The sequence below is a fragment of the Zootoca vivipara genome, chromosome 2, assembly GCF_965207765.1.
Source record: "Zootoca vivipara chromosome 2, rZooViv2.hap1.1, whole genome shotgun sequence".
In the NCBI taxonomy this organism is placed as follows: domain Eukaryota; kingdom Metazoa; phylum Chordata; class Lepidosauria; order Squamata; family Lacertidae; genus Zootoca; species Zootoca vivipara.
Window position 1 is genome coordinate 120,193,681 of NC_142584.1, and position 25,716 is coordinate 120,219,396.

Consider the following 25,716-nt stretch of genomic DNA (forward strand, 5'->3'; position numbering starts at 1 on the left):
AATTAGCAATGAGCAATGATTGAAACATTTTTCACACTCCTGTCCCACACCTGCTTGATTCGAGATGCTCCCACATTCCCCTGTGCCACCTCCCCATATCGTGCAAACATTCAGAGAGGAGTTGGGTCTTTCCTGGTTCTCCTACTAAACACCCCCTTTATTCCTGCTGCCACCAGAGATAATGTCTTATCTGACCACTTCTCCTTCCACGTAGCCAAGAATGACAAGGTGTTGTTATTTACTTATAATAACACCATATATAAGGGTTTCTAGATTACTTTGTGCACATAAGAAGATGGTTTCAGTCTTTCTGTGTCTTCGTTGTTCCTTTATTAGGGCTGTTATATGTACTGCTGTTCTGAAAATACTAACCAACCTGTCATACCTTGTGCAAAATGCACACCAGAGATAATGTTTTAGGGGGAAAGTACAGCAAGGAGAAGGGGACAAAAGAGGACGAGATGGTTGGACAGTGATTCTCAAAGCTACTGAAATGTGTTTAACCAAACTACGGGAGGCAGTGGAAGACAGGAATGCCTGGTGTACTCTGGTCCATGGGGTCACAAAGAGTTGGACACGACTAAGCGACTACAACAGCAGCATAATTACTGAATGTAACACACTACACCTTTGCCCATTTTATCCCCCACCCCACATTCTTCTTTTTTTTCTTGACTTTACTTAAATTTCATTTTGATCCATTATTACAGGTGAAACTCGGAAAATTGGAATATCGTCAGAAAGTGCCTTTATTTCAGTAATGCAACTGATTGTTTTTTTTTATTTTTATTTTTATTTTGACAAATGCTTTCTTTTGGAAATTCCACAGGAATAAAACCAATAGTTACAATAATACAAAAAACAAACAAAAATAAACATCGCTATGACATTTCATTAATTCCATTCCATTCATAATTGACCTGCCTAACGACAAATAATTACAATTACAACCAATCAAGGCTTGATATATATTGCTTTGCATGTCATGCATCTATCTCATATACCGTATATTCTGGCGTATAAGGCGACTGGGCGTATAAGACGACTCCCTACTTTTCCAGTCAAAATATAGTTTATCCCAAACTTCCAACACACACCAAATAAAATTTTTCTGTATCTCTTCCTCTCCCCGCTTTTTAAATACCAGTAAATGAAGCCAAAAGAGAGACACCAGTGCTTAAATGCACAGATGTTTAAATGCACTTACTTGCAGGCATGCTAAGAACTACAGGTAGCATTTTGAACTACCGTAGATTTCATTCGGAGGGAGGGGAGGAGAGGTGGAGAGAGGGAGAAGGGGAGGGAGCGCAGCCCAGAGCCGGCTCCACTCGCACTCTATTGTTCCAGGCATGGAGGCGAGTGGGGGGGGGGAGAGAGAGAGAAAGAAAGAAGCTGCTATCTTTCCGTGTTTTTCTTTCCCCTCTTCCTGCAGGGAAATAAAGCGGCAGTTGCTTACACGCGCGTAAACGGGTGCCGCTTTCTTTCCCAGGCGGGAGGAGGGAAAAAAGCTCCGCGAAAGAAAGCGGTGCCTGCTTGCATGCGAGTAAGCTGCTGCTGCTTTCCCTGCAGGGAAGAGGAAGGAAAGCCCCGTGCCGCGTCCCCTCTCGCTTACACGGTCGCTGCATATGGTGGGGATGCGGCTGCGGCCGTTTTTGAGCTCCCCCCACCGTATGCAGCGACCGCAGAATCTTATTCCCGGCGGGTAAGACGGCCCCCCCAACTTTTGAAAAGATTTTCCTGGGTTCAAAAGTCGTCTTATACGCCAGGATATACGGTATCTGTTTCACCTTTTAAGTTGCGTTACTGAAATAAATGCACTTTTCGATGATATTCTAATTTTCCGAGTTTCACCTGTTTTTACATATAAGTGATGTTACTATCCTAATACATACATGTTTACTAATAACCCACTACATTTTGCATGAATTCATTCCTAATATCAATATATATGTCCAAACACAGTCTGTATCTATAGGCAATCCATTCATGTGCTGCATCTTCTATCATGTTGTCATGTTTTTTATTCTTCCAGTTAGTTCATCAGTATCAGCCTCTTGGCAATCATACATTCTTTGGGGTACAAAGAATCCATTTTTCTTGTCCTGTTGTCAACTTCGATTTTCATTTCTTGGGGATTGTTCAGCTGTGATTCTGAAATCATAGGCATTGACGCTGCTGTTCTCAGGAAAGGATTGGACTGCATGGCTGTGAATTTTCCTCGATCTTTTAGTTTCATCTGATTTTTAACTGCTTTGAGGGTTTCTGCAATCAAGCAGTGTTTGAATTTATGAAATTAACTAACTAAATATAATTTTGTTATTCTATCTGCATTGCATCCAAGAAAAAGGTCCCAGGATCACCCACCCACCCAGCGGCATGTGGGAGAGGCCCTTAGTCTGAAATCTAGGGTCTATTAGAGAAGAAAAGGAATTGGGATGAAAGAATATGGAACTTATGGATTTATGGTTGTATGTATGTTTTTTCTTTCTTTTCCTTTTATTTTCCTGTCTTTTGTTTGTTGCTGTCATTTTATTATTTTGGTTTTCCATTGTGTGTGTTTGTCTATTAAGTGAGATAAGATAATTAATTAAAAGCACAAATGAATAAACTGAAGCACTTCCCGCACTCCTTTCACTTAAATATTTTTCTTCTGCTGAGATTTTTTTCCACGATGTTTCCACAATGACTGAAGCTCTATTTAATGGTTTCTCCTCCGTGTGAGTCTGTTGATGTTTTCTAAGGCAAGCAGTATGTGTGAGGGACTTTCAACACTCTAAACATTTAAAAGGTTTCTCCCCTGTACGAGTTCGTAGATTGATTCTTAGTGATTCCTTCTGACTCCATACACCTACACCCTTGTATGAGTTCGTTGATGATTTCTAAGTGTTCCACTATAGATGAAACTCTTTCCATATTCAATACATTTATATGGTTTCTCCCCTGTGTGAGTCTGTTGATGTTTTCTAAGCGTTCCATTCTCGGTGAAGCTCTTTCCACACTCCATACATTTATATGGGTACTCCCCTGTGTGAATTCGCTGATGTTGTCTCAAGTTTCCACTGTGACTGAAGCACTTCCCACACTCCATACATCTAAATGGTTTCTCCCCTGTATGAGTTCGTTGATGTACAGTAAGGTGTCCATTGTCACTGAAGCTCTGTCCACAATCATTACATTTAAATGGTTTCTCCCCTGTATGTATTCGTAGATGTGTTGTAAGAGTTCCATTCCGACTGAAGCTCTGCCCACACTCCACACATTTAAATGGTTTCTCCCCTGTGTGAATTCGTTGATGTACAGTAAGATTTCCACTTTCACGGAAGCTCTTTCCACACTCCATACAATTATAAGGTTTTTCCCCTGTATGAATCCGTACATGTATGGTAAGTTTCCCATTTTCACTGAAGCTCTTCCCACACTCCATACATTTAAATGGTTTATCCCCTGTGTGAGTCTGTAGATGTGTTGTAAGACCTCCACTGTGACTGAAGCTCTTCCCACATTCCATACATTTAAATGGTTTCTCCCCTGTGTGAGTTCGTTGATGTCTAGTAAAGTGTGAACACTGTCTGAAGCTCCTTCCACACTCAATACATTTAAAGGGTTTCTCCCCTGTGTGAGATCGTTGATGTACAGTAAGGTGTGAGTACTGAAGGAAACACTTACCACACTCTAAACATTTAAATGGTTTCTTCCCGGTGTGACTTTGTTGATGCACAGCGAGTCTCGAACTACAAATGAAGCACATTCCACACTCCAAACATTTAAAGGGTTTCTCCCCTGTGTGAGTTCGCTGATGTCTTGTAAGAGTTCCATTCTCACTGAAGCACTTCCCACACTCCATACATTTAAATGGTTTCTCACCTGTGTGAATTCGTTGATGTACGCTAAGATTTCCACTTTCACTGAAGCTCTTCCCACACTCCATACATTTAAATGGTTTTTCCCCTGTATGAGTTCGTATATGTATGGTAAGTTTTCCATTTTCACTGAAGCTCTTCCCACACTCCATACATTTAAATGGCTTCTCCCCTGTGTGAGTCTGGAGATGTCTTGTAAGATCTCCACTGTGACTGAAGCTCTTTCCACACTCCATACATTTAAATGGTTTCTCCCCTGTGTGAGTTCGTTGATGTTTAGTAAGATGTGAACACTGTCTGAAGGTCCTTCCACACTCAATACATATAAATGCTTTCTCCCCAGTGTGAATTTTTTGATGTTTTGTGAGAGATGTACCGTGACTGAAGCTCTTTCCACACTCCGTACATTTAAAGGGTTTCTCCCCTGTGTGAGTTCGTTGATGTGTGGTAAGATTTCCATTTTTGCTGAAGCTCTTTCCACACTCCACACATTTAAATGGTTTCTCCTCTGTGTTACTTTGTAGATGTGTGCTAAGGTATTCACTCACACTGAAGTACTTTACAGATGGCCCCTCAAAATTCTGATTGCCTTCTCCATCACCTTGTTTAAAATGGGAGATAAGAAAATATTGTTAGGTATTCAAGGAAGAGAACCAGAGAACGTAAGACACAGGAAGACCAATCAGCACCTTTTCCTATTTTAACACCTACAGCATTCCTCCTTCTCCCAAATTTTTAGAAAATGAAATCTGAAAATAGTCTCAAGAACCCTTAGTATCCAGTTATACCTTCAACTCCCATGTAACACTGAGAAACACCAAGAGAAACCTTCTATGCTAAGGTGAGGCATCTATGGCCCTCCAGATGTGGTTGGACTCTAAGTACCATCAACCCAAGTAAAGATGGCCAATGGCCAGGGATGATGGGATTTGTAGTGCAGCAAAATCTGAAGGGAACACTTTCTCCATCTTCCTCCTCTGAAATTGCTACGCCTCCTTTGAATAAGGAGTTTTCTCCTTCTTCCCTCATATGTAACATCTCACTGATACATTCCAACCAACTGTACACATCATTTAATCCTGCACCAGGGTGCTGGAAAAGATGGGCCCTTGTTCTGATCCAAAAGGGCTCTTTTTATATTCCTACACACTGAAAGGAGACATAGAAAGTTACTGTCTCACAGCAAAGTGGAATTATGTACCTCTCAATTGGTCCAGGGCAACATCCCTGTATTTTTCTGTTCCAAACGACGAGATGAGTTCAGACTTGAGTATCAGAGTCTCTGCTATGTGGAGTAAGTAAAACAGAAGTGCTGTATTAGCAGCAGCAGCAGTAATAACAACAACAACAACAACAACAACAACAATAAAAACTTTTATTTGTATCCCCCCCTCACCGGCCAAGACTGGGCTCAGGACGGCAAACATCAAATATATAACACATAATTATATAATCATAGAATCATAGAATCATAGAATCATAGAGTTGGAAGAGACCACAAGGGCCATCCAGTCCAACCCCCTGCCAAGCAGGAAACACCATCAAAGCATTCCTGACAGATGGCTGTCAAGCCTCTGCTTAAAGACCTCCAAAGAAGGAGACTCCACCACACTCCTTGGCAGCAAATTCCACTGCCGAACAGCTCTTACTGTCAGGAAGTTCTTCCTAATGTTTAGGTGGAATCTTCTTTCTTGAAGTTTGAATCCATTGCTCCGTGTCCGCTTCTCTGGAGCAGCAGAAAACAACCTTTCTCCCTCCTCTATATGACATCCTTTTATATATTTGAACATGGTTATCATATCACCCCTTAACCTTCTCTTCTCCAGGCTAAACATACCCAGCTCCCTAAGCCGTTCCTCATAAGGCATCATTTCCAGGCCTTTGACCATTTTGGTTGCCCTCTTCTGGACACGTTCCAGCTTATCAGTATCCTTCTTGAACTGTGGTGCCCAGAACTGGACACAGTACTCCAGGTGAGGTCTGACCAGAGCAGAATACAGTGGTACTATTACTTCCCTTGATCTAGATGCTATACTCCTATTGATGCAGCCCAGAATTGCATTGGCTTTTTTAGCTGCTGCATCACACTGCTGACTCATGTCAAGTTTGTGGTCTACCAAGACTCCTAGATCCTTTTCACATGTACTGCTCTCAAGCCAGGTGTCTCCCATCCTGTATTTGTGCCTTTCATTTTTTTTGCCCAAGTGTAGTACTTTACATTTCTCCTTGTTAAAATTCATCTTGTTTGCTTTGGCCCAGTTGTCTAATCTGTTAAGGTCATTCTGAAGTGTGATCCTGTCCTCTGGGGTGTTAGCCACCCCTCCCAATTTGGTGTCATCTGCAAACTTGCTCAGGATGCCCTCAAGCCCATCATCCAAGTCATTGATAAAGATGTTGAACAAGACTGGGCCCAAGACAGAACCCTGTGGCACCCCACTAGTCACTACTCTCCAGGATGAGGAGGAGCCATTGATGAGCACCCTTTGGGTTCGGTCAGTAAGCCAGTTACAAATCCACTGAATGGTAGCATTGTCTAGCCCACATTTTACCAGCTTCTTTACAAGAATATCATGGGGCACCTTGTCAAAGGCCTTGCTGAAATCAAGATAGGCTACATCCACAGCGTTCCCTTCATCTACCAGGCTTGTAATTCTGTCAAAAAATGAGATCAGATTAGTCTGACATGACTTATTTTTCAGGAACCCATGCTGACTTTTAGTGATCACAGAGTTTCTTTCTAGGTGCTCACAGACTGTTTGCTTAATGATCTGCTCTAGAATCTTTCCTGGTATTGATGTCAGGCTGACTGGGCGGTAATTGTTTGGGTCCTCTGTTTTCCCCTTTTTGAAAATAGGGACAACATTTGCCCTCCTCCAGTCTGCTGGAACTTCGCCTGTTCTCCAGGAATTTTCAAAGATTATTGCCAGTGGTTCTGAAATCACCTCTGCCAGTTCTTTTAATACTCTTGGATGTAGTTCATCTGGCCTTGGAGACTTGAATACATCTAAACTAGCCAAGTATTCTTGTACTACCTCCTTACTTATTCTGGGCTGTGTTTCCCCTGCTGAATCATCTGCTCCATATTCTTCAGGTTGGGCGTTGTTTTCTTTCTTGGAGAAGACTGAGGCAAAGAAGGCATTGAGGAGTTCTGCCCTTTCTCTGTCCCCTGTTTGCATTTCACCATCTTCTCCTCTGAGTGACCCCACTGTTTCCTTGTTTTTCCTTTTGCTACGGACATACCCATAAAAGCCCTTTTTGTTGCTTTTAACCTCTCTAGCGAGCCTGAGTTCATTCTGTGCTTTAGCTTTTCTGACTTTGTCTCTACACGTGCTGGCTATATGTTTGAATTCCTCTCTGGAGATTTCCCCCCTTTTCCATTTTTTGTACATATCCCTTTTAAATCTTAACTCAGTCAAAAGTTCTTTAGATAGCCAGCCTGGCTTCTTTAGGCACCTTCCATGTTTCCGTCTCATTGGTATTGCCTGAAGTTGTGCTTTTAATATCTCCCTTTTAACAAACTCCCAACCATCATGAACTCCCTTCCCTTTTAGTATTACTGTCCATGGGATTTCACCCAGCGTTTCCCTAAGTTTTCTGAAGTTGGCTTTCTTAAAGTCTAGAATTTGGACCTTAGTATGCTTGGTTGCTCCTTTCCGCTGGATAATAAACTCCAGAAGAGCATGGTCACTCCCACCTAATGATCCTGCCACTTCTACCCCACTAACCAAGTCATCACTATTGGTTAGGACCAGATCTAAAATGGCTGATCCTCTTGTTGCTTCTCCCACTTTCTGGACAATGAAGTTGTCTGCAAGGCCAGTGAGGAATCTGTTCGACCTTATGCTCTTGGCTGAGTTTGACATCCAACAAATATCAGGATAGTTGAAATCCCCCATTACTACTATCTCACTTCCTTTGGAATGCTTGGCCATCTGTTCCAGGAAGGCATCATCTGTGTCCTCAGTTTGGCTTGGGGATCTATAGTAAACTCCCACAATGAGATCACTGTTGTTTTTCTCTCCCTTAATTTTGACCCAGATACTCTCAATTTGGCTTTGAAGTTTTAAATCCTGGATCTCTTCACAGGTATACATATCCCTAACATATAAAGCTACTCCTCCTCCTTTCCTGTTTGGTCTATTTCTCTTAAATAGATTGTATCCCTCTATTACTACATTCCAGTCATGAGACTCATCCCACCAGGTTTCAGTGATGCCTATTATGTCATATTTAGTTTGCTGTACCAAGAGCTCAAGTTCATCTTGTTTATTTCCCATGCTCTGTGCATTAGTATACAGACATTGAAGACCGTTGATCATTCCCCCATGTCTCTTATTTAAGGATATTTTCGTCCCACCACTAGGTCTGCATGCTGCTTGCTCCATTTGGTCCTTGACATTTGGATGATCATCTTCAGCATTTGATAGACTCCTACCTTCAGGACCACTGTCTCCCTCCCCCACATAAAGCCCTCCTGATGAGGTTTTTGAGTTTTGTGGCAAAAACATTCCTCCCAACTTTTGTGAGGTGCAGTCCATCACTTGCCAGAAGTCCATCTTCAAGAAACTGCAGACCGTGATCTAGGAATCCAAACCGTTCCTGTTTGCACCATTTGCGAAGCCAGTTGTTCACTTCCCCTATTTTCCCCTCTCTCCCTGGGCCATGTCGTTCAACTGGGAGGACAGAAGAGATGACAATTTGTGCATCTAATTGCTTCAACTTCCTGCCCAGAGCCTCATAATCATTTTTGATCTTCTGTAAGCTATGGCTTGCAGTGTCATTGGTTCCCACATGCACCAAAAGGAAGGGGTATTTGTCGGTGGGTTTTATGATTCCTTGCAGCCGTTCTGTTACATCTTTGATCTTGGCCCCAGGTAGACAGCACACCTCTCGAGACATCTTGTCAGGCCCACAGATCACTGCTTCTGTACCCCTCAGTAGGGAATCCCCTATCACCACTACACGCCTCTTCATAGGCTTGGTTGGGATTCTTCCATGTGCTGTCCCTTCCAAGGTTACCTGCATATTCCCGGAGGACTGACTTTGCTGCTCGTCTTCATATTCCTCATCAACTGTGATGAGGGAGAGATCCTCAGGTGGAGTCTGTTCCTCGTCTTCCATGAGCACTTCAAAACGGTTGTGTAATTCTAAGCACTCAGAGCGATCCCTGGGCCTTCTACTTCTATGAGTCACGTTCCTCCATACATCTGGCTGCTGTGTTGGGGAACTGACCTCCTCCTCAGGGAGATCCCCTGTCTCCTCCTTGGTGCAGACAGTGTGCTCTGCTGCATCCAAGAAAAGCTCCAGCTCCTTAATTCTCTGGAGCGTAGATACACGCCCCTGAAGCTGCTGCACCTTCTCTTCCAGAAGGGCAACCTTGTTTTCTAGTAGGGCAACCAACTTGCAATTGTTGCACGTGTAGCTACCCACATCCTTTGGCAAGAAAACAAACATTGCACAGGAATTGCAGGTGACAACGGTTGTTCCCTCCACCTCCATCTTGAAAACCTTGAAGTCAAGGGGGAAGAGGAAGAGGCCTAGGTCCCCCCTAACAAACGTGTCAGACTTGCTGCCCTAGATCAAAAAGATGGGTCAAACTGCACTCCAAGCTCTGACTAGCTCCGCCCACAGCTAATCACCTGAACTTCCTGACTCACACTTCTAGGTGAAAGGTCACAGCCAGAAACAAACAAGGTCACAGCCAGAAACAAACACCCACACAAGCCTGAACAGTCACCCAAATCCAAGAGGCAGCAGCCCTAGAAAACCAGCACAAGCACACAAACAAGTAAGAAAACAGATAAGCACACAAACTTACTCACACACAGCCCCAAAGACAAAGCCACAAAACCTACAGAGTGTCTCCCAAGCTCAGCTCACCTTCTGCTCCTTCCTCAGTCGCTGCACTCCAAGCTCTGACTAGCTCCGCCCACAGCTAATCACCTGAACTTCCTGACTCACACTTCTAGGTGAAAGGTCACAGCCAGAAACAAACAAGGTCACAGCCAGAAACAAACACCCACACAAGCCTGAACAGTCACCCAAATCCAAGAGGCAGCAGCCCTTCTGCTCCTTCCTCAGTCGCTGCACTCCAAGCTCTGACTAGCTCCGCCCACAGCTAATCACCTGAACTTCCTGACTCACACTTCTAGGTGAAAGGTCACAGCCAGAAACAAACAAGGTCACAGCCAGAAACAAACACCCACACAAGCCTGAACAGTCACCCAAATCCAAGAGGCAGCAGCCCTTCTGCTCCTTCCTCAGTCGCTGCACTCCAAGCTCTGACTAGCTCCGCCCACAGCTAATCACCTGAACTTCCTGACTCACCTGAACTTCCTGACTCACACTCACATAATAATTATATTATGTCCTAAAAACAAGTCAGGATCAAATTAAAACCTGAATTATATGGCTTTCCGCAATATTAGGGTTGGGAACAGCAAATGCTCATCAGGCCCAACTGTGTACGCTGATCTTATATGGTCCTGTTAGAATGCTGGTAAGCCTCTTTTGAACTTATAAAAAAAAAGAGAAGGGGAGTCAGGCTGAGCCCTGACCAAAGGCTTGGCGGAACAGCTCTGTCTTACAGGCCCTGTGGAAAAATGTCAAATCCCACAGGGCCCTGATCTCTTCTGGCAGGGCGTCAGCCTAATGTCCCTAAGGCCCAGGCTGTTATTATTTGTAAGGTCCACCGTGGGGCGTACCAGGAGAGGCAGTCCCGTATAGTCCGTCCTAGGCCGTATAGGGCTTTAAAGGTTAAAACCAGCACCTTTAACCTGATCCTGTACTCCACGGAGAGCCAGTGCAGCTGGTATACCACTGGATGAATGTGATCCCGCGGTGAAGACCCCGTAAGGTGCCTTGCCATGGCATTCTGCACCCGCTGGAGTTTCTGGGTCAGCTTCAAGGGCAACCCAACATAGAGGGAGTTACAATAATCAAGCCTGGAGGTGACCGTCGCATGGATCACAGTGGCGAGATCAGAGCGAGAGAGGTAAGGGACCAACTGCTTAGCTTGGGGGAGATGGAAAAATACCGCCTTTGTTGTAGCTGCAACCTGCGCTTCCATAAAAAGGGAAGCGTCGAGGATTACACCCAAACTCTTGACAGAAGGCGCTGGCACTAATTGTGCACCCACAAGAGATGGGAGTTGGTGGTAATACAGTGGTACTTCTGGTTACGAACTTAATTTGTTCCAGAGGTCCATTCTCAACTCGAAACCGTTCTTAACCTGAGGCACGCTTTCACTAATGGGGCGATTTCCACTCACATCTTGGGGCAAAGTTCGCAACCAGGAGCATCTACTTCCAGGTTAGCGTAGCTCGTAAACCGAAGCTTTCGCAAGGATGGTTTATAACCAGAAATATTACTTTATATGACTCTAAAAATATACAAAAATATGAATCTTTTGAAGCAAAGACAATAAAGTATCTGCTGGCCCATTGTTGTTGTTCAGTCGTGTCCGACTCTTCGTGACACCATGGACCATAGCACGCCAGGCACTCCTGTCTTCCACTGCCTCCCGCAGTTTGGTCAGACTCATGTTTGTAGCTTCAAGAACACTGTCCAACCATCTCGTCCTCTGTTGTCCCCTTCTCCTTGTGCCCTCCATCTTTCCCAACATCAGGGTCTTTTCCAGGGAGTCTTCTCTTCTCATGAGGTGGCCAAAGTATTGGAGCCTCAGCTTCAGGATCTGTCCTTCCAGTGAGCACTCAGGGCTGATTTCCTTCAGAATGGATAGGTTTGATCTTCTTGCAGTCCATGGGACTCTCAAGAGTCTCCTCCAGCACCACAATTCAAAAGCATCAATTCTTCGGCGATCAGCCTTCTTTATGGTCCAGCTCTCACTTCCATACGTCACTACTGGGAAAACCATAACTATACGGACCTTTGTTGGCAAGGTGATGTCTCTGCTTTTTAAGATGCTGTCTAGGTTTGTCATTGCTTTTCTCCCAAGAAGCAGGCGTCTTTTAATTTCGTGACTGCTGTCACCATCTGCAGTGATCAAGGAGCCCAAGAAAGTAAAATCTCTCACTGCCTCCATGTCCTATGTTCCCACTGTGGAAGGCTTGACTACGAGGGTTCGCCACAGAAGAAGACACAACATGAATAAATGGCTCAAACAGCAGTTTCACACCTCCAACGTCTAACAGCCAAGAGGAATAAAAATGTGCCCTTACCTAGAGAGGCCACCATCTCATAATTCTCCTCCATGACTTCCTTGTACAGAGCTCTTTGGCCTGGATCCAGCAGAGCCCACTCCTCCTCCGTGAAAAACACAGCCACCTGCACAAAGGTCAAGAGGGCCTGGAAGAAGAAGAAGAAAACTCTTAGATCCCCCTCATCCTCGCTCAACACAGAGGGAAGCTGGGTTGTCCCATCTGTGCCTCTTCCCTCCTCCCTGCTCCCGTTGCTCTTTCGCTACCTGAGGAAGCTGCCTGGCTCCTCTTTCCACTCCATCTTTAAGAAGAGACCGTTCAGAGGGTGTCTCAGAGGCCATTGCGTTGCCAGTGGAAAGGACGGAGGAGGAGGAGGCATAAACTGGGCCAATTCCAGAACTTTCTCAGCTGTTGCCACGATGTACTTCAATGCAGGGAGCAATGCAGAACAATGGAGAAATTATTATTCCAATTACAAATGCAAAATCCAAACACATATTATGAAACATATATGAAATAGTGAAAACCAAATGAACTATGTACCCCAAATTTGGGATTGTTAATCATTTTTATAGATGCAAATGCTAATTTGAGATATCAGAAATTCAATCATTGAGATGATCACAATAGAAACAGGAAGTATTTACTTTTGGTGTAAGTATTTGTATGTATATGTACCATATGTGTATATATCTATGTATGTATGTATGTACCGATGTGTGTGTGTGTGTGTGTGTGTGTGTGTGTGTGTGTGTGTGTGTATAAAACCAAGCAGGGACAAGGCCTCCTGTGGGTCCCTTCCAGGGAGTGCAAGGCAGGGAACTAGAGGGACTTAAACTTTTCTACAGGAACTTTATAATACTATAAGCTGCCTCAGTCTTTAGGGGACATTCAGCTTCAGTTTGTAAAGTTCTAGGATCAAATCCCAAACTCTTAATGAAGTGTGAGGGACAGGGGATATCGCGAAGTCGCAGAAAGCATTAAGGCCAGTACCTCTGCAAACCTCGCTTTTCCTTTCCTCCGAACCGCCATCCAGGAAACCAGTTTCTGACCCTTTGATACATTTAGAATAAAGAAAATAAGGGAATCTCCTAAATTATGGGCAGAATTTGCCGTTGGAAGAAAAGCAACATCTGGAGGACACCAGGGTGCAGAAGCTCCATCCAAGCGGAGCAGATGGAAATATTTAGAGCACTCTATGAGCTAACACAGGATGCGGGTGGCGTTGTGGTCTAAACCACTGAGGTCGGCAGTTCGAATCCCCATGATGGGGTGAGCTCTCCTGCCAACCTAGCAGTTTGAAAGCACGTCAAAGTGCAAGTAGATAAATAGGTACTGCTCTGTCGGGAAGGTAAACGGCATTTCCGTGCACTGCTCTGGTTCGCCAGAAGCAGCTTTGACATCCTGCCCACATGACCCGGAAGCTGTCTGCGGACAAACGCTGGCTCCCTTTAGCCTATAGAGCGAGATGAGCGCAGCAACCCTAGAGTCGTCCGCGACTGTCAAGGGTCCTTTACCTTTTACTTTTATGCACTAACATGGATTGTAGTTTAGGGGACAGAGATATGAAGTTCAGTGGCTTATGACCCCCTAGTCCTTCCTCTTAGGAACCTGTGTGTGTGTGTGTGTGTGTGTGTGTGTGTGTGTGTGTGTAGTCTTTTATCTTCCCTACAGTGTAAGGACAGGAGGAGAAATAATGAGGGGGTCCAACCGGCCACAAGGCATCCCTCCTGAGCATGGGGATGAGAGACTGGGTCTCCCTGGTGTAAGCCCAGCACCCAGACTGCAGGGTGGGGAACCTCAGACCCAGGGGCCCTCTCTCTGGCCCTCAGGAATTTCCCCAGCGCCACACCCTCTTTCCAACACTCCTCGGCTGCTTCCTGGGGGCTTTTGTGTGGTTGGAAAATATCCCTGGAAGGCAGGCAGCTCCTGGACAAAGCTCCTGGTCAGCTCCATAGCTCCTTCAACTCTGTTCTCTGGCCCTGCCCATCAATGGAAAGTGGCACCTGGAAATACTGTTCAGGAGTGAATGTGGCCCTCAGGCTTGACAACTGTCTCTACCTCTGTCTCAAACACTAAACAGGCTGTCACCCTGGCCCACCTTGCAGGGTTCTTGTGTGAGCATTGCCCAGGTGGTGGGCTTTAGATCACCTTAGTATTATAAGACCCTCCTGGCTACCTGGATGGGAACAAGGCCAGGCAGGAGTGAGGCTGCCAGAACCAGCAGATAAAGTCTCTCAGCACCTCTGCGCTGGGCCAGTCCTGCAAGACAGGCCAGATCTCCCACTCCTAGGAGCTTTGATTCTCTTTTCCGACAAAGTCCCAAGAGGACACCTGGAGAAGTCTCTTTTTGGAAAGAAACAGCATCAAAATCTGCGAGGGGGGAATCAGTTTCCTCCTCCCACCTTTTCCTCAAGTCCAGCTTTTTTTGGGGGGGGGCATTTATTTAATTCCTCCAGTCTTTGCCTTGAAGCTTTTTAAAGGGCTCCTAAGACCTTGATGGCGGGACCCAGATGGCGCTGTGGGTTAAACCACAGAGCCTGGGGCTTGCTGATCAGGTCGGCGGTTCGAATCCCTGCTGCAATGGGGTGAGCTCCCGTTGCTCGGTCCCAGCTCCTGCCAACCTAGCAGTTCAAAAGCACATCAAAGTGCAAGTAGATAAATAGGGACCGCTCCAGCTGGAAGGTAAACGGCGTTTCCGTACGCTGCTCTGGTTCGCCAGAAGCAGCTTTGTCATGCTGGCCACATGACCCGGAAGCTGTCTGCGGACAAACGCCGGCTCCCTCGGCCTATAGAGCGAGATGAGCGCCGCAACCCCAGAGTCGGACACGACTGGACCTGATGGTCAGGGGCCCCTTTACCTTTTTTAGACCTTGATCAGTTTCAAATCCTGCCATCCATGGGCCCATTTCCCTTGCCAAGCAGGAGGAAAACTGATGAGGTGCTTTTTCATGCTTCAGGAAATGGAAAATGCACCTCTTCCCTCCAGTTTTGGGGCACAAAAGCAGCACAGCAAACCCTCCCCAACTGCACCCCCAACATGGAAAACCCAACAAGGCTCTTTCCGTTGTGCCAAAGCAACCTCAACCTGCCAGACTAGGATTTCTGAAAGGGGAGCTGGGGGGCCACCCCCTTCCTTCTCACATCAGCCTCTTTCTTATTCAGGAAGCTCCGGAGGCTGATTTCCCTTGACACTGTCCATCTCTCACCCCCCACCCAATTCGAAATCTCCTCCCTCTCTCCCAATCCAGAGGTGACTCTGTTCTCCAGCTGCTTCCACTTCCTCTCCTCTGCTTGCCCTCCCGATCTCCGCCCCACTGAGGAAGGGGCTTCAGCAGCAGATTTCGGAGGGGGGCAGATCAGGGTCCTGGAGGAGCCCACCCCTCCCCTGCCGTCCAGACTGGCTCCCTGACAGGAGGAGAGGAGGCATAGCCTGTGGGGAGCGATGGGGGGGCAGGAGGGGGGCAGCAGTGAGAAGGGAGATGGAAGCTGTTAAACAGAGAGGAGCATCACTAGGTGGAATGGGGTTGTCACCCCTTTGAACGAGCTAGGACCTACTTCTGAGTTAACATGCACAGGGTGGGGCTGCAAATCCCTTTGTAGTTAGGGTGCACTGGGGGGCGGCACCCTTTTTCGGTTCGTCTTAAGTGTCTTGCCCCCCCCCCCACCACCACCCCACCATGGGAGCCTGGCTTGATCGCTGCGCTTCGAAAAGGATCTTGCAATGCAAACCATGTTGGGGGAGGGCAACCCCACTTTGCAACAGGATGGGCTGCATCCAGCTCCCCCCCCCAATTCCCACAGGGAAAGAGCAGAGCCCCTCCCTGCTTTCCTTTCTCCCCCCCCATCCTCCCGCCTCCTTTCCCAGCTGCCCTGTTTGTAGATTCAGGGAGAGGGAAAGCGAATCCTTCTCCCACCCCCACCCCCAAATAACCCCCAAATATGCGGCACCTCTTTGTCCTCTTCTCCAAGTCCGCCTTTCTTCTGGGAATGAGGATGGAGACCCCTCTTCTGCAAATAACCTTTCCCCCCCCCCGTAAAAAAAAAAACTTCCTGCCTCTCTAGGAAGCGGAGCTCATTGACCCAGGTGGAGGAGAACCGCCTCCCCCTCCTTGCAAATAGAAATGCCCTTCCCAGCCGGCAAGCTGTATATTCCCATTTATTTAGTGAGAAATTCATGTGTTCGATTCCCAGCAGCGGCAGCGAAAGACAACATACACACACACACCGATTTTTGAAAAGCCTCCTCCTCAACCCTAAAATGTGGTCCACCCTGGATGGTTAAGTCCAATCAATAGCAACTAGCATCTCACTTTCAGGCGGTGTTTGTCCGGTTTCCGTGTCGTGTCGTCTGGCCAGTAGGACTGAACTGCTTGTGGTGCAATGGAACACCATGACGAAACCCAGAGCGCACGGAAACCCCATTTCCCTTCCCGCCGCAGCAGAACCTGTTTATCTACTTGCACTGGCATGCTTTCGAACTGCTACGTAGGTTGGGCAAGAGGCTCAGTGGTTTAGACCACAGTGCCACCCGTGTCAATACAATGTGTACCTTTTTTTAAAAAAATGGGGAGCTGATGGAGAAAGTTAGGCTCTGTTATTTGGGAGGCGGGTTGCAACGGGGGGGGGGAGCAGCTCAGGGGCAGAGCAGTTGCTTTGCATGCAGAAGGTCTCATATTCCTATTTTCGTGTTTGGTGGGAGTGTACCATGGTCCAAGTCTTCTGGGGGAAAGTTTTTTATCTGACCTCCAAAATCACTAACCAATATATCCATCCTAGTTCAGCACTTGCCTTATTATAACTAGATTTGACCCCAAATCCTATGTTTCAATCTAAAGAATTAATTTCATTTCTGTGCACAGCCGCTGTTGTTATTGTTTAGTCATTTAGTCGTGTCCAACTCTTCGTGACCCCATGGACCAGAGCACGCCAGGCACTCCTGTCTTCCACTGCCTCCACTGCCTCAAAAGCATCAATTCTTTGGCGATCAGCCTTCTTTATGGTCCAGCTCTCACTTCCATACATCACTACTGGGAAAACCATAGCTTTCACTATACAGACCTTTGTCGGCAAGGTGATGTCTCTGCTTTTTAATATGCTGTCTAGGTTTGTCATTGCTTTTCTCCCAAGAAGCAGGTGTCTTTTAATTTCGTGACTGCTGTCACAATCTGCAGTGATCGTGGAACCCAAGAAAGTAAAATCTCTCACTGCCTCCATTACTTCCCCTTCTATTTGCCAGGAGGTGATGGGACCAGTGGCCATGATCTTAGTTTTTTTGATGTTGAGCTTCAGACCATATTTTGCGCTCTCCTCTTTCACCCTCGTTAAAAGGTTCTTTAATTCCTCCTCACTTTCTGCCATCAAGGTTGTGTCATCAGCATATCTGAGGTTGTTGATATTTCTTCCGGCAATCACAGCCGCTAGACCAGTTATTGTCCAATGATGGAAGGAAACCTCTAAAATAACATAGAAGCTTGGATCAATAACATCTGGACCATTGCTCTATCGGAACGCCTCACATACCACCTAATCAAAGGCATCTCCAAAAAATATACCTTTGACGCAATCTGATCTCCCTTTATTGAAGAAGAACAGGGCATTTTAATACCATCATCATCATCTCGGAGGTGTTTGTGGAGAACATTATAATGATTGGAAATGTCTAGCCAAGCAGATCGGTAGTTTGGTTGCTATTGAGGGTATTGGGGGAGGCAACATGACTGTGATGTGGGACTGAGGATTGGAGTGATCATTCTGTGATATTATGGCAGTGGACAAAGCTGTATTTACTTTGAATAAATGAATGCTGTTGGTTGTTTCTTTCTTTCTTTTTTTAAAAAGGTCTGGAATTCAATGCTTTGCATGCAGAAGACGGTGCCAGGTGCAATCCTGGCAGGCAGAGAGACCCCTGTTGGCATCCGTCTGTCTCGGGAGGCGGTGGAGGAGGGGGCCTTTGGGGGTGAAGTCCAATTGTGGGCAGCTTGCAGGACCTGCTGTGGCTGCTTCATGTCATGGGCAAATGATCAATGCTGGCAGAGGGAGGAGCAGCTCCAGATGAACTCTGCTTTCAGTTTCCTATACTTCCTGCTCTTTCTACAGATTTCTGAAAGATGGGCCAGTTATGTGGGCAGAGAGATTCCTCTCTCCACAGGGAAATCTTCCCTCCCCATATTGGTTGTTCCCCCAGCACCTCCTTTATTCCGGCTGCCACCAGGGATTTTATCCACTTTGCCGTTAATAAAGCCATGACTGAGAAGGTACTGTAAAGCAATGAATGCTTAAAATAGAAACAACATAGGACAGTTTAAAGCTTATTTTGTCCACATAAGACAACCGTTGCAGACTTTCCGTGTTTTCATCGTTCCTTCATTGCAATTATAAAAATGGGCTTTATGCTGCTGTTCCTATAACAGGGAGTTGGACTAGAAGACCCTTGGCGTCTGTTTCAACTCTACAGTTCTAGGATTCTAGAGCCAATCGTGCTTCCTAAACACCACTGTTGTCAGGGACTTGGCCTCCCAGAACGGTGCTGAGGAGTCTGAATGGGACAGAGAGCCGGACAAGGAAAGGGTGGCTTTTTCTCCTTCTCAGCCAGTTGATTACGACAACCTGCAACCTCCCTCTTCCCTGCTCAGAGGAGAGGATATAGATTCTCATGAAGGAGAGAGTGAGCTGGAGGGAGGCCAAGACAGTGATAAGCACTCTCCAGCAAGAAAGCTAGTTAGGGAGGACTCCTTAGAGGGGGAGGGGGAATGCCATCCAGAATCCCCTTGTGCCTAGGCTAAGAAGGCTCAGGACAAAGTGCCAGTCAAGGAAGCAGAGGGCGGAGTTCTGGAAACCTTTCTGCTGGTGCTGGATCCAGGATCCAAATGCTTCAGCAGCTTGTTGCTGCTGCTCCAAGTGTCTTCCAGTGTGTAAAGCTGTCTACTTGCTGCTTATTAAGCCGTGAGCCAGCCAGATAGTTACAACTGTCGCGTTCCACTAGTCACAACTCTCCACTCACAACTCCCTCTGCCAAAGACCAAATATCAACGGACCCTCAACCTATATTTAAAACACACACACACACAACTTTCCATACAAAGACCAGAACATCAAATACACTCCATGCATTTACGGTTTATTTTTCCCTATACGAGTTTGCTGATATGAGGTACAAAATCAACTCTCTGGGGAACTGCACTATAATTGAAACACTTTCTACACACACGTTTAAACAGTTGCTTCTCTGAGCAGGGCCGGATTTAGGTTTGGTGAGGCCCTAAACTACTGAAGGTAATGGAGCCTACACAACACAAAACACTGTTGCTGTATGTAGATTTTATTTTATTTGTTTTTTATCTTATATTTTGGAAATGTACATTCAGTTTTTGTTTTCCTTCAAAAAAAATTGGGGCCCCCAAGAGAGTGGGGCCCTAAGCTACAGCTTGTTTAGCTTATACGTAAATCTGGCACTGTCTGTGAGATTGTTCATGTTTTCTAAGAGTTACACTCTTACTGAAGCAGCTTCCACAATCCATACATTTAAATGGTTTCTCCCTTGTGTGAGTTCGTTGATGTGTTGTAAGAGCTCCACTCTCACTGAAACTCTTCCCACAATCCATACATTTAAATGGTTTCTGCAGCGTGACTATGTTGGTGCACAGTGAGTTTCCAACTACAAATGAAGCACTTCCCACACTCCAAACATTTAAACGGTTTCTCCCCTGTATGAGATCGTTTATGTCTTGTAAGAGCTCCACTCTGACTGAAGCACTTCCCACAATACAAACATCTATATGGTTTCTCCCCTGTGTGAGTTCGTTGATGTTTTGTAAGAGCACCACTCTCAATGAAACCCTTTCCACACTCTATACATTTAAATGGTTTCTCACCCGTGTGAGTTCGTTCATGTACAGTAAGTATTCCATTGTAACTGAAGCTCTGTCCACAATCCTTACATTTAAATGGTTTCTCCCCTGTGTGTGTTCGTAGATGCGTTGTAAGAGCTCCACACTGAATAAAACCCTTCCCACACTCCATACATTTATACGGTTTCTCCCCTATATGAGTTCGTTGATGTATTGTAAGTTTTGCACCTTCACTGAAACCCTTCCCACAATCCTTACATTTAAATGGTTTCTCCCCGGTGTGACTCTGTTGGTGCTCAGTGAGTTTCCAACTACAAATGAAGCTCTTTCCACACTCCATACATTTAAATGGTTTCTCACCCGTGTGAGTCCGTTGATGTACAGTAAGTTTTCCATTTTCACTGAAGCTCTTTCCGCACTCCATACATTTAAATGGTTTTTCCCCTGTGTGAGTTCGTTGATGTTTTGTAAGAGCTCCTCTCTCAATGAAACCCTTCCCACAGTCCATGCATTTAAATGGTTTCTCCCCTGTGTGAGTTCGTTGATGTTTTGCAAGAGATCCATTCTCACTGAAGCTCTTCCCACACTCCAAACATTTAAATGGTTTCTCCCCTGTGTGAGTTCGTTGATGTCTTAAAAGAGTTCCATTCTTACTGAAGCTCTTTCCACACTCCATACATTTAAATGGTTTCTCCCCTGTGTTAGTTTGTAGGTGTGTGCTAAGGTGTTCACTCACACTGAAGTACTTTACAGATGGCCGCTCAAAATTCTGATTGCCTTCCCCATCACCTGGTTTAAAGTGGGAGAGAAAGAGAATATTGTTAGGTATTCAAGGAAGAGAACCAGAGAACTTAACACACAGCCTGACCAATCAGCACCTTCTCCTCTTTTAACACCTCCAGCATTCCTCCTTCTCCTATGTACCAAATTAATAGGAAAGGAAATGAAATCTGAAAAAAGTCTTAATAACCCTTAGTATCCATTTCTACCTTCAACTCCCATGTAACATTGAGCACCAAGAGAAACCTTCTATGCTGAGGTCAAGCATCTATAGCCCTCCAGATGTGATTGGACTCTAAGTACCCTCAACCCAAGCAAGGATAGCCAATGACCAGGGATGATGGGAGTTGTAGTGTAGCAACATCCAGAGGCAGACACTTTCCCTCTCCTGTGAAATTGCTACGCTTCTGTGTTCAGTTTTCTCCTTCCTCCCAGGGTGTTTAGCATCTTGCTGATACATTCCAACCAACTGTACACATCACCTAAACCTGCACCAGGATGCTGGAAAAGATGGGCCCTCGTTCTGATCCAAAAGGGCTCTTTTTATATTCCTACACACTGAAAGGAAACATACAGCCTCACAGCAAAGCGGAAGTATGTACCTCTCAATTGGTCCAGGACAACATCCCTGTATTTTTCTATTCTAAGCGAGGAGATGAGCTCAGACTTGAGTATCAGAGTCTCTGCTATGTGAAATAAGTAAAACAGAAGTGCTGTTTATGAATATGTGACTGTAAAATATACAAAAGTATTAATATTTTGAAGCAAAGACAGCAAAGTATCTGGTGGACCATTAAAAGTTAATAAATGATGTGAACCAGGAAACCTCATGCCATCATTATTACCCTATGAGTCTCTTTGTATATTATACACAGGGTGGCTTTTTTAGGGGGGGGAGGGGAATTCATACCACAATATCAGCTTATGAAGAGTTGCCTACTGACAAATGTACAGTGCTTCTATAAACTACAAACTTCGTTGGACTGGTCATGTTGTTCGGATGCCTGATTATCATCTGCCAAAGCAACTACCACTTAAGGATGGAAAGTGAAATACCGGAGGACAACAAATGAGGTTTCAAGATGCTCTCAACCCACATCTAAAACAATGCAGTATAAGCACAGAAAATTGGGAAACACTGGCCTGCGAGTGCTCCAATTGCTGAATAGCTTTTACAAAAGGCGTCATGGACTTTGAAGGACAAACTCAGGATGAAAGGGAGAAACAGGCTAAGAGGAAAGCACATTTGGAAAAGCCTCACTGTGATTAACTCCCGCCTGGAAATCTATGTCCCCACTGCGGAAGGATGTGTGCATCCAAAATAGGACTCTACAGTCACTTACGGACACACCGTTAAGAACGTGTTCGTGGAAGATAATCTTACTTGAGGGGTTGCCAAATAAGAAGACACAGCATGAATAAATGGCTCAAACAGCAGATTCACACCTCCAACATCTAACGGCCAAGAGGAATAAAAATGTGCCCATACCTAGAGAGGCCACCATCTCATAATTCTCCTCCATCACTTCCTTGTGCAGAGCTCTTTGGCCTGGATCCAGCAGAGCCCACTCCTCCTCCGTAAAAAACACAGCCACCTCCTCAAAGGTCAAGAGGGCCTGGAAGAAAAAGAATAAAACAGAGCTTCTCTTCGATCCCCATCATTCCCACTCAACACAGACTGAAGCTGGGTGGTCCCATCTGTGCCTCTTCCCTCCTCCTGTTGCTCTTTCGCTACCTGAGGAAGCTGCCTGGCTCCTCTTTCCATTCCATCTTTAAGAAGAGACCATTCAGAGGGTTTCTCAGAGGCCATTGCGTTGCTAGTGTGTCATTTAACAACTTTAAAGGTGTGCCCCCTTCGTGATTTCCATAACAAGTGGAAAGGACGGAGGAGGAGGCGTAAACTGGGCCACTTCTGGGACTTTCTCAGCTGTTGCCACGAAGCACTTCAATGCAGGGAGCAGCTCTTTAAGGAGAACAATGCAAAAATTATTATTATTATTATTATTATTTATTGAATTTATATACCGCCGTATACCCAGAGTTCTCAGGGCAGTTCACAGAAAGGCGGAATAATTTAGAGTGGGAGACATTTACACCGATGGCATACCTTTTACAAATTACAAATACCAAGATTAAAAAACTAATATAAATTCTAATTACAAATGCAAACTCCAAACACTTATGAAAAAATATATGAAATAGTTAGTCAAAAGCATCGCCTGACCTAGGGGGCATTGCCCAAGACCTTTAGTGGCCCACCTTGCAGGGTTCTTGTGTGAGCATTGCCCAGGTGGTTGGCTTTAGATCACCTAAGTATTATAAGACTCTCCTGGCAACCTGGATGGGGATGAGGCCAGGCAGGAGTGAGGCTGCCAGAACGGGCAGAAAAAGTCCCTCAGCACCTCTGCGCTGGGCCAATCCTGCAAGACAGGCCAGATCTCCCACTCCTGGGTCCTTTGATTCTCCTTTCCTACAAAGTCCCAAGAGGATACCTGGAGAAGCCTCTTTTTGGAAAGAAAAATCATCAAAAACTCATCCCCCGCTCTTTCCCCCAAGTCCAGCTGGGGAGGGGGCATTTCTTTAATTCCTCCAGTCTTTGCCTTGAAGCTTTTTAAAGGGCTCCCGAGACCTTGATCAGTTTCAAATCCTGCTATCCATGGGCCCATTTCCCTTGCCAAGCAGGAGGGAAACTGATGAGGTATTTTTTTCATATTTCAGGAAATGTTAAATGCACCTCTTCCCTCCAGTTTTGGGGCACAAAAGCAGCACAGCAAACCCTCCCCAACTGCACCCCCAACATGGAAAACCCAAGAGGCTCTTTCCTTTGTGCCAAAGCAACCTCAGCCTGCCAGACTAGGATTTCTGAAAGGGGAGCTGGGGGGCCTCCCCCTTCCTTCTCATATCAGCCTCTTTCTTACTAAGGACGCTCCTGAGGCCGATTTCCCTTGACATTCCCCATCTCTCACCCCCCCACCCAATTCGAAATCTCCTCCCTCTCTCCCAATCCAGAGGCGACTCTGTTCTCCAGCTGCTTCCACCTCCTCTCCCCTGCTTGCCCTCCCGATCTCCGCCCCACTGAGGCAGGGGCTTCAGCAGCAGATTTCGGAGGGGGGCAGATCAGGGTCCAGATCGGCTCCCTGACGCAGGAGGCCAAGGGAGGGGGGTGTTCCAGGCTGAGTGTAAAGAAATACATAAAAATGGGTTAGGAGGCTGGGTCTAAGATAGGGGTGGGGGCTTCACCTGGCGTCTTTCAGTGCATAGGTGCCAGCTCCCTGGGTCTCCAAGCACCCACCTAATTCCCCATGAAGAGGCCGGGCACCCACAAATTTCGGTGCCAGGGCAATGTACGCTGCACGGCACCCTCAGCCCCGGGGACCCATGGTCGTGGGGTGAAACTGGCACAACTGGTTCAGTGTCCCAGTCAGGTTGCATTGGGGGGGGGCTCCCTTCTCTGGTGAGTCTCAGGCACCAAATATCTTACCCTCCCCCACAAGGAGGCTGGTTGATATCAGCGCTTCCAAGAGGATCCTGCAATGCAAACCTTGTTTGGAGAAGGGGAACCCCTCTCCCCCCGCAGCCGACTGCTGGTTCCCAAAGGGAGAGGCGGGGGCCTTCCTTGCTTCCATCCCCCTCCCCGCTGCCCTGTTTGAAGATTCAAGGGGAGGAAAATCACATTCTTCTCTCTCCCTGCACCCTAAATTAAATCACCACCCCCCCACCCGAAATGTTGCACCTTTTCCCTCCTCCTTTGCAGGCCTCCTTCTCTTCCGGGGATGTGCATGGAGACCCCACCCCTCAAACATTGCCTCTACCCCCCGCCTTCCTGCGTCACTTCCTGCCTCTCCAGGAAGCGAGTTCATTGACCCAGGGGGAGGGGAGGAGATTCCCCCTCCATCCTGGAAGTCGAGTCATAGGAATGTAGTGAGAAGGACACCTCCCCCCCCCCGTTTTATTTAGAAATCCAATGCGAAGCACGGGCACTTTTCGGCTTTCTTTTCTTCACTTCCCTCCGTGGCCCCGAATCTCGTGCTGTGCCCCCAACCCCCATTTACACGATCTTCACCTGTGGCCCCCTTGGAATATCCATATTCCCACCCACCCCCTTTAGAAACGCTGTTCTAGTCTTTTAACTACCTGGGAGTAAACCCCATTGAATAAAAACTCTTGGGCAAGCCTAAGTATTTTTACTCAGAAGTCATTACCACTGAGCTCCAGAGAAACAGGTTTTCCCAATTGGCCAAGTTCTGCATAACCTGTTTTTCAAAAGTAAAGTCATGGACCCCCACTTTTGAAATTTTTGCTGTCTCTATGGTAGTTTCTGTCGGTGCTGCGGATCCCGTGGGGTGGGGATTCCTGGAGTAGGCAGACTACCTAATAGGAATAGCTTCTTTAGTGCTTTGACTTTGGAAGCCCGACTGAACCTTTCCCCACATTGTACACCCCTGCATGGTTTCTCCCCATGGGTGTCATTTTGGGGGAAATTAGCAATGAGCCTAGATGAATCCCAAGCCGGAATTAAGATTGCCGGAAGAAATATCAACAACCTCAGATATGCAGATGGCACAACCTTGATGGCAGAAAGCGAGGAGGAATTAAAGAACCTTTTAATGAGGGTGAAAGAGGAGAGCGCAAAATATGGTCTGAAGCTCAACATCAAAAAAACCAAGATCATGGCCACTGGTCCCATCACCTCCTGGCAAATAGAAGGGGAAGAAATGGAGGCAGTGAGAGATTTTACTTTCTTGGGCTCCTTGATCACTGCAGATGGTGACAGCAGTCACGAAATTAAAAGACACCTGCTTCTTGGGAGAAAAGCAATGACAAACCTAGACAGCATCTTAAAAAGCAGAGACATCACCTTGCCAACAAAGGTCCATATAGTTAAAGCTATGGTTTTCCCAGTGGTGATGTATGGAGGTGAGAGCTGGACCATAAAGAAGGCTGATCGCCGAAAAATTGATGCTTTTGAATTATGGTGCTGGAGGAGACTCTTGAGAGTCCCATGGACTGCAAGAAGATCAAACCTATCCATTCTTAAGGAAATCAGCCCTGAGTGCTCACTGGAAG

The 25,716-nt window shown here is 46.2% G+C and overlaps 2 protein-coding genes across 5 annotated transcripts in view; both read right to left on the reverse strand.

Moving 5' to 3' along the window:
• Positions 1 to 16,066, reverse strand: part of LOC118081129 (uncharacterized) — a 32,573-nt gene extending 16,507 nt beyond the window's left edge. Inside the window, exons 1-5 of the mRNA XM_088663744.1 lie at positions 15,971 to 16,066; positions 12,261 to 12,443; positions 12,041 to 12,166; positions 5,062 to 5,145; positions 2,855 to 4,461 (exon numbers count right to left, since the gene is read on the reverse strand). Of these exons, the coding sequence (XP_088519870.1) occupies positions 2,855 to 4,461; positions 5,062 to 5,145; positions 12,041 to 12,166; positions 12,261 to 12,360 (1,917 nt within the window). The 5' untranslated portion in view covers positions 12,361 to 12,443; positions 15,971 to 16,066. The remainder of the gene's footprint in view (positions 1 to 2,854; positions 4,462 to 5,061; positions 5,146 to 12,040; positions 12,167 to 12,260; positions 12,444 to 15,970) is intronic.
• Positions 16,067 to 19,328: 3,262 nt separating this feature from the next.
• On the reverse strand, positions 19,329 to 24,488 carry LOC118080159 (uncharacterized). Of its 4 annotated transcripts, XM_060268769.2 has the most exons (5): positions 24,383 to 24,477; positions 22,385 to 22,612; positions 22,139 to 22,265; positions 21,252 to 21,335; positions 19,329 to 20,658 (listed from the first exon to the last, which is right to left on the reverse strand). In XM_060268769.2, exons 2-5 carry the CDS (start codon positions 22,457 to 22,459, stop codon positions 19,628 to 19,630), a joined length of 1,317 nt encoding a protein of 438 aa, XP_060124752.1. In that variant the 5' UTR covers positions 22,460 to 22,612; positions 24,383 to 24,477; the 3' UTR covers positions 19,329 to 19,627. The 4 variants fall into 4 exon arrangements, with proteins under 4 accessions (XP_060124752.1, XP_088520278.1, XP_088520279.1 ...); XM_088664152.1 differs by lacking the exon at positions 21,252 to 21,335 and having other exon boundaries at positions 24,191 to 24,488; XM_088664153.1 differs by lacking the exon at positions 21,252 to 21,335 and having other exon boundaries at positions 23,890 to 24,393.
• Positions 24,489 to 25,716: the final 1,228 nt, after the last annotated feature.